Source organism: Chinchilla lanigera, unplaced genomic scaffold (assembly GCF_000276665.1).
Source record: "Chinchilla lanigera isolate Chin_1 unplaced genomic scaffold, ChiLan1.0 scaffold00054, whole genome shotgun sequence".
Taxonomy (NCBI): Eukaryota; Metazoa; Chordata; class Mammalia; order Rodentia; family Chinchillidae; genus Chinchilla; species Chinchilla lanigera.
Window position 1 is genome coordinate 8,010,187 of NW_004955455.1, and position 11,695 is coordinate 8,021,881.

General features: G+C 55.1%; 1 protein-coding gene across 2 annotated transcripts; it reads right to left on the reverse strand.

The window, feature by feature from the left end:
• On the reverse strand, positions 1–11,480 carry Gucd1 (guanylyl cyclase domain containing 1). 2 transcript variants are annotated; one of them, XM_005396388.2, is made up of 6 exons: positions 11,290–11,480; positions 5,714–5,798; positions 4,749–4,914; positions 3,160–3,251; positions 1,408–1,649; positions 1–804 (listed from the first exon to the last, which is right to left on the reverse strand). In XM_005396388.2, exons 1-6 carry the CDS (start codon positions 11,330–11,332, stop codon positions 713–715), a joined length of 720 nt encoding a protein of 239 aa, XP_005396445.1. In that variant the 5' UTR covers positions 11,333–11,480; the 3' UTR covers positions 1–712. The 2 variants fall into 2 exon arrangements, with proteins under 2 accessions (XP_005396445.1, XP_005396448.1); XM_005396391.2 differs by lacking the exon at positions 11,290–11,480 and adding an exon at positions 7,744–8,002.
• Between the last annotated feature and the right edge of the window lie 215 nt (positions 11,481–11,695).

Here is an 11,695-nt window from a genome sequence, read left to right on the forward strand (position 1 = left end):
TTCCTGAAGCACGTTCCCTGATGCCAGCCCCCGGGCGCAGCAGCGGATGGAGGGCTCACTACCGAGGACACCCTGTCCTAGGGACACAGTACCTACAAGGCCGTGAGGAGCCCCAGCGTCCCCAGGGCCGGGGCGCTGCAGAGCACAGTGGCTGGGACGGTGTCTGTGCGGAACACTCAGGACCAGAGGCCTTGAAATGAGTCATAGAAACTGGCAGCCACTAAGAGGAAGGAGGCAGTGGTGATGGCGCCCACCACGGGGACCTGGGGCTCTGCAGCACTTGCAGGAGGCCAGGGCTTAGGACAGTACAGCTCCAGGGCTGAGGTTCATCTGTACTCTCGGAACACACAGGCGCGGTCCTGACAAGCGGGCTCAGGTCAGGTGAATTCTCTCTCCAGGTTCCTGAGGTCTGTGGGGGTGACTGACTCGGGCTTCTCCCCTCGCCCTGGGCCTGCACTTCCTCTGGGCCTGACAGGAATCAGGTTTGATGTGCTGGGGGAGGCTTCCCTCCACCGGTCTGAGGATGCCTCCAGCAACCAACAGGTGCTTGGGGTGAGCAGCATGACAACACAGCACTGGGGGGCAAAGCGGGTGTGCCAGGCAGACAGGCTAAGGCTCCAAGTCCCCGCAGCCCCAGGCCTGAGGGTCCTGAGTGGGCCTGGCAGGGGTAGGGTGCAGGGTCCAAGGACCTGGGCACAACAGGTTCCTGGTGTCAGCTATCCAGATAGACAAAGAGGATGTCCTCATCCGTGCCATAGCTGGTTCTGGCTTCCTCGAAGTTACTGATACTGGTGCTGCACATTCCTGCTGGGGACAAGGACAGAAAAGTGGGGTCAGTGATTGAAGAGAGGGTGCTCACCCCACCAGCGCCCATGGGAGCTGACTGAGGTCTGCGTCCCACCCACCTGGCCACTACGCTCAACTCAAGCACTCTACTCCTGGCCTTTTCTGGGCTGCAAAGGCAATTTTCTCTAACCCCTCCCCAGTTGAGCTGATGAAGTAAGTGGGCCCAGAGAGAGAAACAAATACGCTCCGGGCTACATGGACAGACGAGGAAGTAGCCCTTCCATGTGCCCCGAGGGCAGCGGGCAGTTTGGAGCTAAGGCCAGGTCTTGCCTGATTTTCTAATGACTGTGCTATCAATCCTGGGAGGGCTGGGACTGGGACGGCAGCCGTGCAGCCTGAGGCGTGAAGGTGGGACCTGGCGGCGGCGGTGGTGGTGGCTGGCCTGCTTGCCTGGCCGGAGGGGGCGGTCCAGAGGACTGGAGCCCAGGAGGAGGGGGAATGTGGGGCAAGGCGCAGAGGGAGATCTTCGTCACAACAGATTGAATGGGAGGAAGCTGTGGCGTGGGGTACAGAAGACAGTGAACGCAGACTGCCCTGGCCCAGCCTGCTCCCAGCACTCACGGTCCGCGTAGGCTGGGTTGTTGTAGAAGACGCAGCCAGTGGCCCTGTTGTAGCCGCGCAGCACGATGAAGTGGCCCTGGTAGTCTGGGGTGCGACAGAAGCAGCGATGTCCGCTGGGGGCGAAGCAGCAGTACTTGACGGGGCTGGAGCACAGGTCGCAGTGCAGCACCCCCGAGTTCACCAGCACGATGGCTACGTGGCCCTGAGCCAGGTGCGCCTGGATGTCCTGGATGCTCACCGTGCTGTGGGCGGGACGGGGTCTGCTAGTGGACACGTTTCGGTTTGCAAGCCCTGTTCCTCTGTGATATGAAACTGAGGGACCTGGCTTGTCTTCCCTCTGCCCTGAGCTCCTTGCCTATGCCTAGAGAAGTCCTTGCTTGTCACTTTAGCCCGAGCTCAGCCCAGGGCCAACCACAGGACCAATGCAGGGGTGGGGTGAGAGGGAGGTGGTGTCTGAGAGAGCACAGGACTGGCCGGGCTCGTAGGGAAGGGCACACAGGAGGTCAGCTCCAGGTGGGTCCAGTTCAGGGTCACCAGAGTAGCAACTGGAACTCCACTCCTGGCCTGGATGGTGAAGTTCTGGGCCAAACTCTCATCTCCTCTTTACCCCAAATCCTATGTGGTTTACACTGGGATCGCCAGCCCAACTCACTTCCTCAAATCTGAGCCAAGCTTGGCCAGCCAGATTCCCAACCAAATGATTTTCTAAAAGGGCTATTTTCTTTCTTTCTTTCTTTCTTTTTCTCTCTCTGTCTCTCTCCCTCTTCCTCTCTTTCTCTCTCTCTCTTTCTTTCTTTTTTCCCTAAGGTTCCCTGTAGCAGAAGACACCACTCAGACTGCGCTGGTTGGCAGCACTGACCGAGGAGCGGCCCCTTCAGCAGAGACACCCCTGGAGGCAAACTCATAGGAACGGCCCTGTTCTGTATACCCCAGCAGGCAGCAAATCCAAGTAAAAACTGAAAAGGGACAGAAGGGGCTTGAGCAGGGCGAGGAAAGGAGCGGCCCCATTTTGCTGAAGGGCTCCCCAGCTGGGGCCACCTTCATTAATTGTCTCTTCAGGACGAGCAGCAGCCTCGGCTGAGTCACGTGGCAGTTCGCTTTGCCGCCTTGGGCGAGGAAACCTGCTATTTTTTCTATCTGGAAGAGCTGGCAGTGTGCCCAAGAGGTACAGAGGGGAGCATTTCAGTTATGGGAAAAATGCAGGAGCCGGCTGGAAGGGAGGACTGCCACTTCGGGAAATAGTGAGCTAGGATCACACACCGCCGCGTCCTCTCCAGTCAGTGAGACAGCAGCCGCAGAGGGCCCTAAATGAACACTCGCTGCCTCTCCTTCTGACACACGCTAACATGGTCAAAGCAGGAGTCTCCCTGTTTTCCAAATCGGTCACGCGGTGACATCATGTTAGTCATGAAAACATGAATCCGCACCATGACGGAAAAATCTGAGGTACAGCCAGGAACCCCCGAGGACTGGCCACACTCTGTCTCGCTCACCTGTCCCTCCAGCACCTGCTCAGGAGCCAACTCAGGCCAGGGCCTGGGTTACACAGCCCCACTGATCCCCATTTTATAGATTGAAAAACCAAGGCTCAGAGAGGCAACTCGGTGTACCCAGCTACCGGTGTAGGAAACCCCAGTTCTGCCTGACTCCAGAGCTGCAGTCTTTTCCAAATGCCATTCTGAGCGGCCTTCAACTGCAAGTCTCCCCAGGGTTAGTGGCCGTGGAAGGAAGAGTGGGCGGCGGAGGGCTCACCATTTCTCCACCAGCACCTTGCAGGCCTTGGCTTGTGCAAACAGCTGGTTCACCCGGGTCTCCTCTGTGTCAAAGTGCTTCCTATAGAAAGACTGGACAGAGAAAGACAGGCTGGAGTGAGCACCACCCGGCTACCCTCACGCCACCAGGATGTAGCAGAGTGCGTTACAGAAAGAGAGACGTGGGCAGCCAGAGGAGCCTGCTGCGGGGCTCCACATCTAGTCAGAGAGCTATGTCTGTCCCCCGCCAGGGAGGGCACAGGAGCACACAGAGGAATGCAGAGGACACTTGAGATGAGCGGCCAGGCTCAGGCCATCGTCTGGCAAACATGGACAAATATGAGCCTGAGGCAAATGGAGGCGCAGGCCCCAGCCAGGACGGCTTAGCCAGGCATGGTCCACTGAACACACTCTATCTGGTACAGGGGATTAAGTGGGCCAGAGCCCCTGTGGGGAAGGTTGAAGAGACTCTGCTTCTCAGGCCCATGTCTCTGCCCAACCAGGCCTTGTTTATTAGCCTTCTTCCCGTGGGCTGGCGGGTTCACAGGAGAGGTAGGCTGATTTGGCCCTGGCCACCACATGAAAGCCTTCTGTCCGGTAAGAACAACAGTAACTCCGCTTTGCCAAGTTCTGAAGCCTGGGCCAAGATCTGCTTAGAGGCAGGTAAAACTGGCCCTAGCTTTGCATGGAGATAGAACACAGTGGTATGCTGGCACAGCCATCGAAGTTGGTATTGTTTTTCTTTTTTTTTTTTTGGTCTTTTTGAGACAGGGTTTCACTATGCAGTTCAGGCTGGCCTTGAGCTCACTTTGTAGCCCAGGTTGGTCTTGAACTCTCAACAATCCTCCTGCCTCAGCCTCCTGAGTGCTGGGATTATAGGTGTGCACCACCATGCCTGGCTTGGCATAATTTTTCAATAATGGATAGAAAGAAAAAAAGGAAGACAGTATTGGCTTTTATTTCAGAACACCAACCACCAAGCTTAGAGCTGGCTGTCCTGGTGAGAAGGAAGAAAAGAGGCAAACATGCCAAGCACAGTTGCCTGTGCCTGTGATCCCAGCTACTCAGGAGCCTGAGGCGGGAGGATCGTAAGTTCAAGGTCAGCCCAGACAATCTGGCAAGATCTTGTCCCAAAGGAGAAGGGTTAGCAATACAGTTCCATGGCAGAGCACTTGCCTAGCACGAGCAAAGCCCTAGGCTCAATCCCCAGTACTACAAAACAAAAACAAAAACAGGCAAATGATGGCCACGTGAGGTCAGAGTTATATGCTCTGAGACCCTCAGCCTGCCTTGTGCTGGGCAACAGCAGGAAGAATGCAGAAAGGCAGACGGCCCTCTGCATGTCCCCTGAGCATGTAGGAAGGCAGGCAGGAGCCAGGACTCAGTGCTTAACGCTCCAAATGCACCAAGGTCACCTCTGACTGGCTTGCAAATCCTGCTAATAGCCCATCTGCCACTGCCCCAATCTCTGCACTTGTGGATCCATTTGGATGCCCTGGCTTTGACCACCCTCTCTGGTAACTGCTACATCTGCACAACCTATGCCCCTCCGTGGCCCCCACTAAGAAGGCCCACTGGCCGGCTGCTCACCTGGTTCTTGTAGCCCTTGTCAACACCCAAGGTCTGGGTACAGAAGCGGTGCCTCACGCCAAAATGGCGCATCAGGTAGGCTAGGTCAATGGTCCAGATGCTCCTGGTCAGCCGCAGCTCCTGCAAGGCACTCTCAAACTCTCCATCGTCCAGCTGGCCTAGGTACCTGCAGACAGACAAGCTGAGGTCAGCTGGCTCTTGAGGAGAGCTGGGCCAGGTCTCGTTCTACCCACGGACCTGACAGCCACTGTCAGAGGGGCCTGTCAGAGGACTCTGTTCTTCATGAAACTCTGTGGCCTGTCCACGGCTGCCTGAGCAGCTGAGGACTATCAGGCTACCTGGACACTGTCACAGCCTCGGAATCAAGGGCCTGGATTCTGCTCCTTATGTCTCTTGGGGGCTATGTGACCTTGGGCACAAAGATGCCCTCTCCGGGTGTCACTCATTTCATCCGTAAGATGAGGCCCTTGCATCATGTCAGTGGTTTTCAAAGTTTTAGGCACTGAACTCTTGTTGATTTCTATCTTTCCTGGGAATTCTAGTACGTAAAACAGGCTGTCTGAGATTCCAGACAGCAGACTGAAAACTCTTATACAAGGTGATGGGTGTATCCCTTCCAGCTCTGATGGTTAAGGCTCCTGTAATATTCATGCAGCCTCTCAGGAGCCTGGGGCCAGGAGGCGGGAGGTCCCCCTATTTCAGCCACAGAGCTTGTCTGTGGGGCAGGACTGTGCCCCTAGGATTTCCCTGACCCCTGAGCTCCCAGGCATCATCTGAGTAGAGATTTGGGTGAGTTAGCTCACCCTCTACTCACATTGGCAGATGGGACATGACCCGTGGGAAGCTGGTCCTCTTGCAAGCCTTAGCCAAAGACAGCTGTATGGGTGATGACTCCCACCCAGGTCATAGGAGGTGGTATGGTTAGGGGAGGCCTGGAACCCCCAGCCCTGGGCCCACCCACTCACCGCAGCACCATCCTGGAGCAGGCTAGGCCACAGTCCCAGTGGTAGAGCTGCTGAATGATGGGCACAGGCAGCTGCACGAAGTCCCCTGCATGGAAACAGATGAAGCTTCAACCCTCAGGACAGTGCCGACCACTGCCACCCACTGAAGACACTACCACTGCCGCCTGCGTAGATGCTGTCGGGGCTCACAGGCCTTCCCACGCTCCTCCCCTCTCCTTACACCACCAGTGATCTCCCAAAAAACACCAGCCAGAGCCAGTCCGTCCTACCCAAAAACCCCCAGTGGACCGTCTTTGGACAACACCTTCAGAGCTGCTGGCCCAGTACTTCCTGCTTCCTCACCACCCTCTAGGTAGAACCGGCACCTGTCACGATCCCTCACACCCAGGGGGTCTTTGTATACCTGCTCCCTCTGCCTGGACGCGGCTGGCTCCAGCCCTCACTTCTCTGAGGGGTACCTGGCCCCCCACTAGGTCTACTCAAGTACTCATGCCTTTCCCTCAGAGCTCTTCTTTTAGGAGGCAGGGACATGGGCTATTTTGCTTCCTGCTCTCAGACCAAAGCTGACACACGGGCTCATTCAGCAGGTTAAAGTTCGCAGTTTCTCAGCAGGTTTGCCTAACTAACTACCAACGTATGAAGGTCCCAGCTAGAAGGAAGAGCTGTCATACGAACTATACATGTGGACTATTCCTGGGAGCTCCATCACCACTGTCCCTGGGCAACCTCCAGGTCTGTCCTTGGCAGGCTGTGAGGTGGAACAGAAAGGGCCTGACCTGGGAGTTCCAGTGCCGGCTCTGTCACTGGCTGGCTGTGGGCTGGGAAAATGACTTCCTCTCACGGAGTGTGACCATCCCCGAAGTGGAGACCTTTGATCTGATCTGGTCATTGGACTGACAAATATTTTCCAAGTAAGGACCTGGTATGTGCACTGCAGTGAAGTGCTGAGTGAATAAGGTCCCTGTCCCGGTGGCAGCAAACACCAGCAAATTAAGAAATAACCACCATGTTTATAGTGGCACAGTTTGCAATAGCTATCATGGAAACAGCCCAAGTGCCCATCAACTGACGACTGGATAAAGATGTGGTCTTTTTATATGATGAAGTACTACTCTGCCATAAAGAAGGATAAACCTGAGACATTTCTAGCTACATGGATGCACTTGGAGACCATACTCTTAAGTGAAATAAACTGGGCACACATGTTTAAATACCTCATCGTTTCGCTGGTGTGAGAAACCAAAAATGTAAATAAGGACCAAAAGGCATAACGACTATTGGGAAATGGGAAGAAAATGTTCAAATAAGAAGGGGAACAAGGGAGGGAGGAGAAAGGAAGGAACAAGAAAAAATAGAAGGAAAAAATAGAAACAAAGTAATGTTTACAAAGTCCTTTGTAAATAAGGAGGGGGAGAGGGGTTGAAGGGAAGGGAGAGGAATGGGGAAAACAAAGAGAATCATGATATACCATGTTCAGGTACAAATTCCCTATGATGAATGTTATTGTGTATATCTACATTGTACCAATAAAATTTTTTAAAAAGCAAAAGAGAGAGAGAGAGAGAGAGAGAGAGAGAGAGAAAGAGAAGCAGCAGCAGCCTAGGCTGGGAAAATGGTGGAGGCTTGCCCAGAAGGGTGTGTGGGGAGCACAAGGCAGACAGGGAACAAACAACCCCACTGAGGCCCTCGGGCCAGGGTGAGCTGGCACAGGGCCTGCAGGATCTTCCTACTCTGCTACCCCAGGAATCTGGACAAAGTTCAGAGTCTAAAAAAACCCAAGGGACTTTCCTATACCGGTCACCACTCCTGCTTACTGTGACAGCTACTCAGCACTTGAAGACCCAGCGCGCCCTCGTTTCTCCATCTGGACAGTGTGACTGGCTCTGCGCAGAACCACCCCAGGAGGCCAGCCCAGGCCAGCCGGCCCCACTGCTCCCCAGCGCACGCAAACCCAGAGGGCTACTCAGCAGCTGTGGAGTCTGTGCTGCCCGTTCAGACCTCTTGCCTTTGTCCAAGTCTCAGACTCCTACCCTCCTATAGCGAACAGTCCTCGGAGCCAGGCTCAGGACGTTCTCCGATCCCAGGCCGGCCAGGCCTGTCCCTCGTGTATATTCCTCCGGGCCTGAGTTCACGCTTCGGCTCACAGGACAAAACCTTTGCATGAAGTCTGTCTACGTGCTGGTGGGAGGTTTCTATGTTTCTAGGCGGCAGGGCCCTGTGACGGATCCTGGCTGCTCCTCCCCTCCCAGGGTGTGCAGCAGGCTAGAGGGAGGCAGGCGGGCATGGGCAAGGCAGGCCATCTGCTAGCTGAATCCACTGACTTCTCCGTGCTTCCTTCCTCCTCTGGAACGGACCGCTGTAGATGTGCAGGGTGCCGTGAGCACTCAGGACAACAGCATGCACAGCCCTTGGCACTGCTGATGTGACCCTTCCTCCAGGTGGGACCTGGTGTGCTCAGCCCTGGCAGAGTGCAGGCTTCATTTCCTTCCTCTTACCCAGACGCCTCTAAAAGAATCAGGTTCTTCATTCATGGCCCTTGCACATTTGCTTCCTACAACTGCCATGATTTCAGTCCTGCCTGTCCTCTCCCGAATTCCACCCCTCTTCTGTCTCTGCACAGCAGCCAAAGGAATCTCATCCAGTTTCCCACTGCTTTTACAATAAAGGTCTCACTTCTTACCCGAAGGACCGAGGGCCTGCAGGTCCCTGCCCAACCTGGGTGTACCAGACTTATCTCAGCCCTCAACTGTGTTCCAGTTACTCTGTAAACCCAGATGCCTTCATTCTACCCCAGGGCCTTTGCATGAATGGCATCTTCTGTCTGCAACTTCTCTTCCTTCTGCTGTTCTTGCCACTCAAGCCCTAGCTTAAAATCTGGTATCTTTTGTGAATTTTTTTTCTATGCCTTTTGAGAAGTGAAGAGGCCGCCTCCACGTTTAGCAAAAGTAATGACCACAGAGGATACTGTCTTCCCAAGGGACTAGGGCAGGTACTATGGTCTGAACACATTTCCCCAAAATTCACCCCTATTATAGTAGTATTAAGAGGTAGAGTTTTAGGGGTAAGTGATTCCGTGTGAAGGCTCTGCCTTCATGAATGGATTAGTGCTTTATAAAACAGTCAGAAGGAATTAGCTTAGGCCTCCCCCCTACAACCTCCCTCCTCCTCCACCATTCTGATCTGGTACGTGAGGACACAGAGTTCTTCCCCTTTCTAGTACTTCCCACCGTGTAAGGACACCTCAGCAGAGCTATCCATGAAGAATGGGCCTTTACCACACACTGAACCCACAGGCACCTTGATCTTGGACTTCTAAGAACTGTGGAAAATTAAATTTCTCTTGTTTACAAACGACTTTGGCCTCAGGGATTTTGTTACAGCTACGCAAATGGACTAAGCAAGGAACATGTTGTTCGCTGTGACTCCCAGTGTCGGGTGCCTGATGTTCGGTAGTAATTCAATAACTTACTACACGTTAGAAGAAATGAACTTATTAAGCACTCACTGCGGGTTAGGCTCTTGGCACACAAATGTGACCAAAGACTGACCCAGCTCTCCAGGAAGTAATATTCTAAAGTAGTTCCCCACAGCAGGCTGAGTGGAGCTCTCTGCAGGGTGTGGCACTATCAGGGTGGGTGTCTTCCCTTTCCAGAACCCCTCACTGTGGCTATAAATAGCCTTGTTTTTCTCTCCTGAGGTAGATTACCCTCCAGCCTTTGCTCTTGCATAATCTAGCCCAGAAGGTTGTCCCCCTATCCAGGAACATTCAAGTGTTCCAGTCCCTCTCTAAGAGCCTCTCAAGGTGACATCTGCTTTCCCCACTACACAGACTGAGGACTCTGGCTGCAGGTGGGAACAGGCCTGTTTGTCTCCTCCAGCCCACAGCAGACATTCAGTGTTGTTTTGTTTTAAGATAGAGTCTTGGCTGGCCTTGAACTCAGGGTGATCCTCCTGCCTGGTGGTATAGGGAAGACAAGCCTATGCCACCATGCCTGACTCACAGCAGACATTCAGAAGTGCTTGGTGAAGTGTTTTCCAAAAAGGCCTTTTCCCTTGAGATGCCTGTCACTGCTTGTCACTGCAGCGCCTCTTGTCCCAGGCTTCCAGACTACGACCCTTTGTTGGAGGATCTTTCCCTTCTCTGTGGCCTGGCCTCTGGCACTGGACTACCTAGGCCACCCTCCGCTGGGCTGTGACCCTGTGCATGCCTTCCTTTAAGCCTAGCTAAAAATGGGTACAGGACAATTGCTCTTTAGGGTCCCAAGAGAATCAGCTGCCTCTCCTCTTCTTGCCCTGAGCCCTAGAACCCTTTGATCCTAAGGCCCCACAGGGTAAACATCCCCATATGGCCATCCCAGTCTTGGCTTGGGCAGACCAGCCCATGTGCAGATGTCCCTGCGGGAGGTGATAGCCATAGGCGAGACCTTGGCATTTGTCTTGATGATAAAAACTCTACTCTTCCAAGCCCAAAGCTGCCAGATGTTGATCCCTGGACCCAAGGAACTACCCCACTAGAGAGCTAGTGTTTGCCTGGAAGGCCCTGGCCTGGCTAGAGTTGGTGGCTGTCCACCCACTGTCCCTGGACACTTAGCCCCCCTCAGCCTTGCTCTGCTGTTCTGCCAAACTGCATATAACACCAATCACCTACCTCACTGGGTTGTTCTGAGGTTTAATGGGGCATGACATATAAACAATTTAGCCCGGAACCTGCCTCAAGGAAAAGGTCCCTACAAATGTGAGCCATTACTCACTCCCCCAAGGCTCAGGCAAGGCAAGAACCTTGTCAATAACAATGTTAGATAATTGGAAGAGAAGGGATGCGGTTCCCAATATAGCGTCGGTACCTATACCATGCTGCAATCACAAGAGACCACAGCCTGGGTGTGACGCCATGGTCCCACTGACACCTTAGGTTCTGGGTCCCACGCGCTCTTGACCTCTCCCGGAGCTGGCACCTCATCGCTTTACTGTTTACTAACAGCCCTGTGCCTTAGCACAGCAGGAACCACGACTTCCTCCTTCTCCCACTTCTTGGACAAGCAAATCGAGGCCCAGGACTGAACGTCAGTCTTGGTCTCTGCCCCAAAGGAGATCCAGCGTGACTGCCCCCCTTTCCCCACTTCTAGGGGTGGGGAGCAAGGGGCTCTGTCTTTCCCGGGGCAGAAGTAAGGACAGTGAAGAACTTGCAGCAAGACTCGGGCCTTCCCACGACGGGGTGCTCTCAGGCAGTTTCCTCCCTTTCTTGGCCTCAGCTCCTCCACAGGGACCTCCCAAGGTGGCCCCAGGACTAATAATTTCCAGGGAAGACGACGACCCTGCCACCCAGACCCTCCCTCGTGACGGCTGTGACTAGGGTCCCAGCCCCGGGAGTACCAGGAAACCCCAAATGAAGACGGGGGGGGGTGGCTGGGAGCCGAGGTGGGAATGTCCACCAAGGCAGGTTTCGCTCCAAGCTCACAACCTGGGCTGCGGCGGCAGTCAGTCCAAGGTCGCGCGCAGCCGGACCCTGCCCTACGCTAGGGCGGAGTCCCACTCGGTCCCCGGGATGAGGGCTGGGCCCTCGGAGAGGCACTGACCGGGATCGAGCTGCGCCCTCGCTGCCTCCGCCTCCGTCCTCATGACCCGGGCAGCGCGGGGCGCCCATGGCCCCGGTCCGACCCCGTGTGCACCTTCGACTTCTGCTGAGCCGGCAGCACAGCCAGTGCGAGCCGAGTTCCTCCGCCCGAGTCGGCAGATGGGCCACCCCAAGCCCCGCCCCGTCCCTTCCAGCTCTGGGACGCGGAGGCCCCGCCCCTTTGATAAGCCCCGCCTCTCCCTTCTCAGACTTCAGTTTCTAGAGGCCCCGGCCATTCGCAGTCGCGGCTTTTGGCGGCCCCGCTCCTCTGCGCCGACGCACAGGTCCTCCCCCGACGTGGTCCCCAGAACTCCGCCCCTTCCTCTGAGTCCCGCCCCGGAGCCCCGGCGTAGAGCGAACATTGGGTC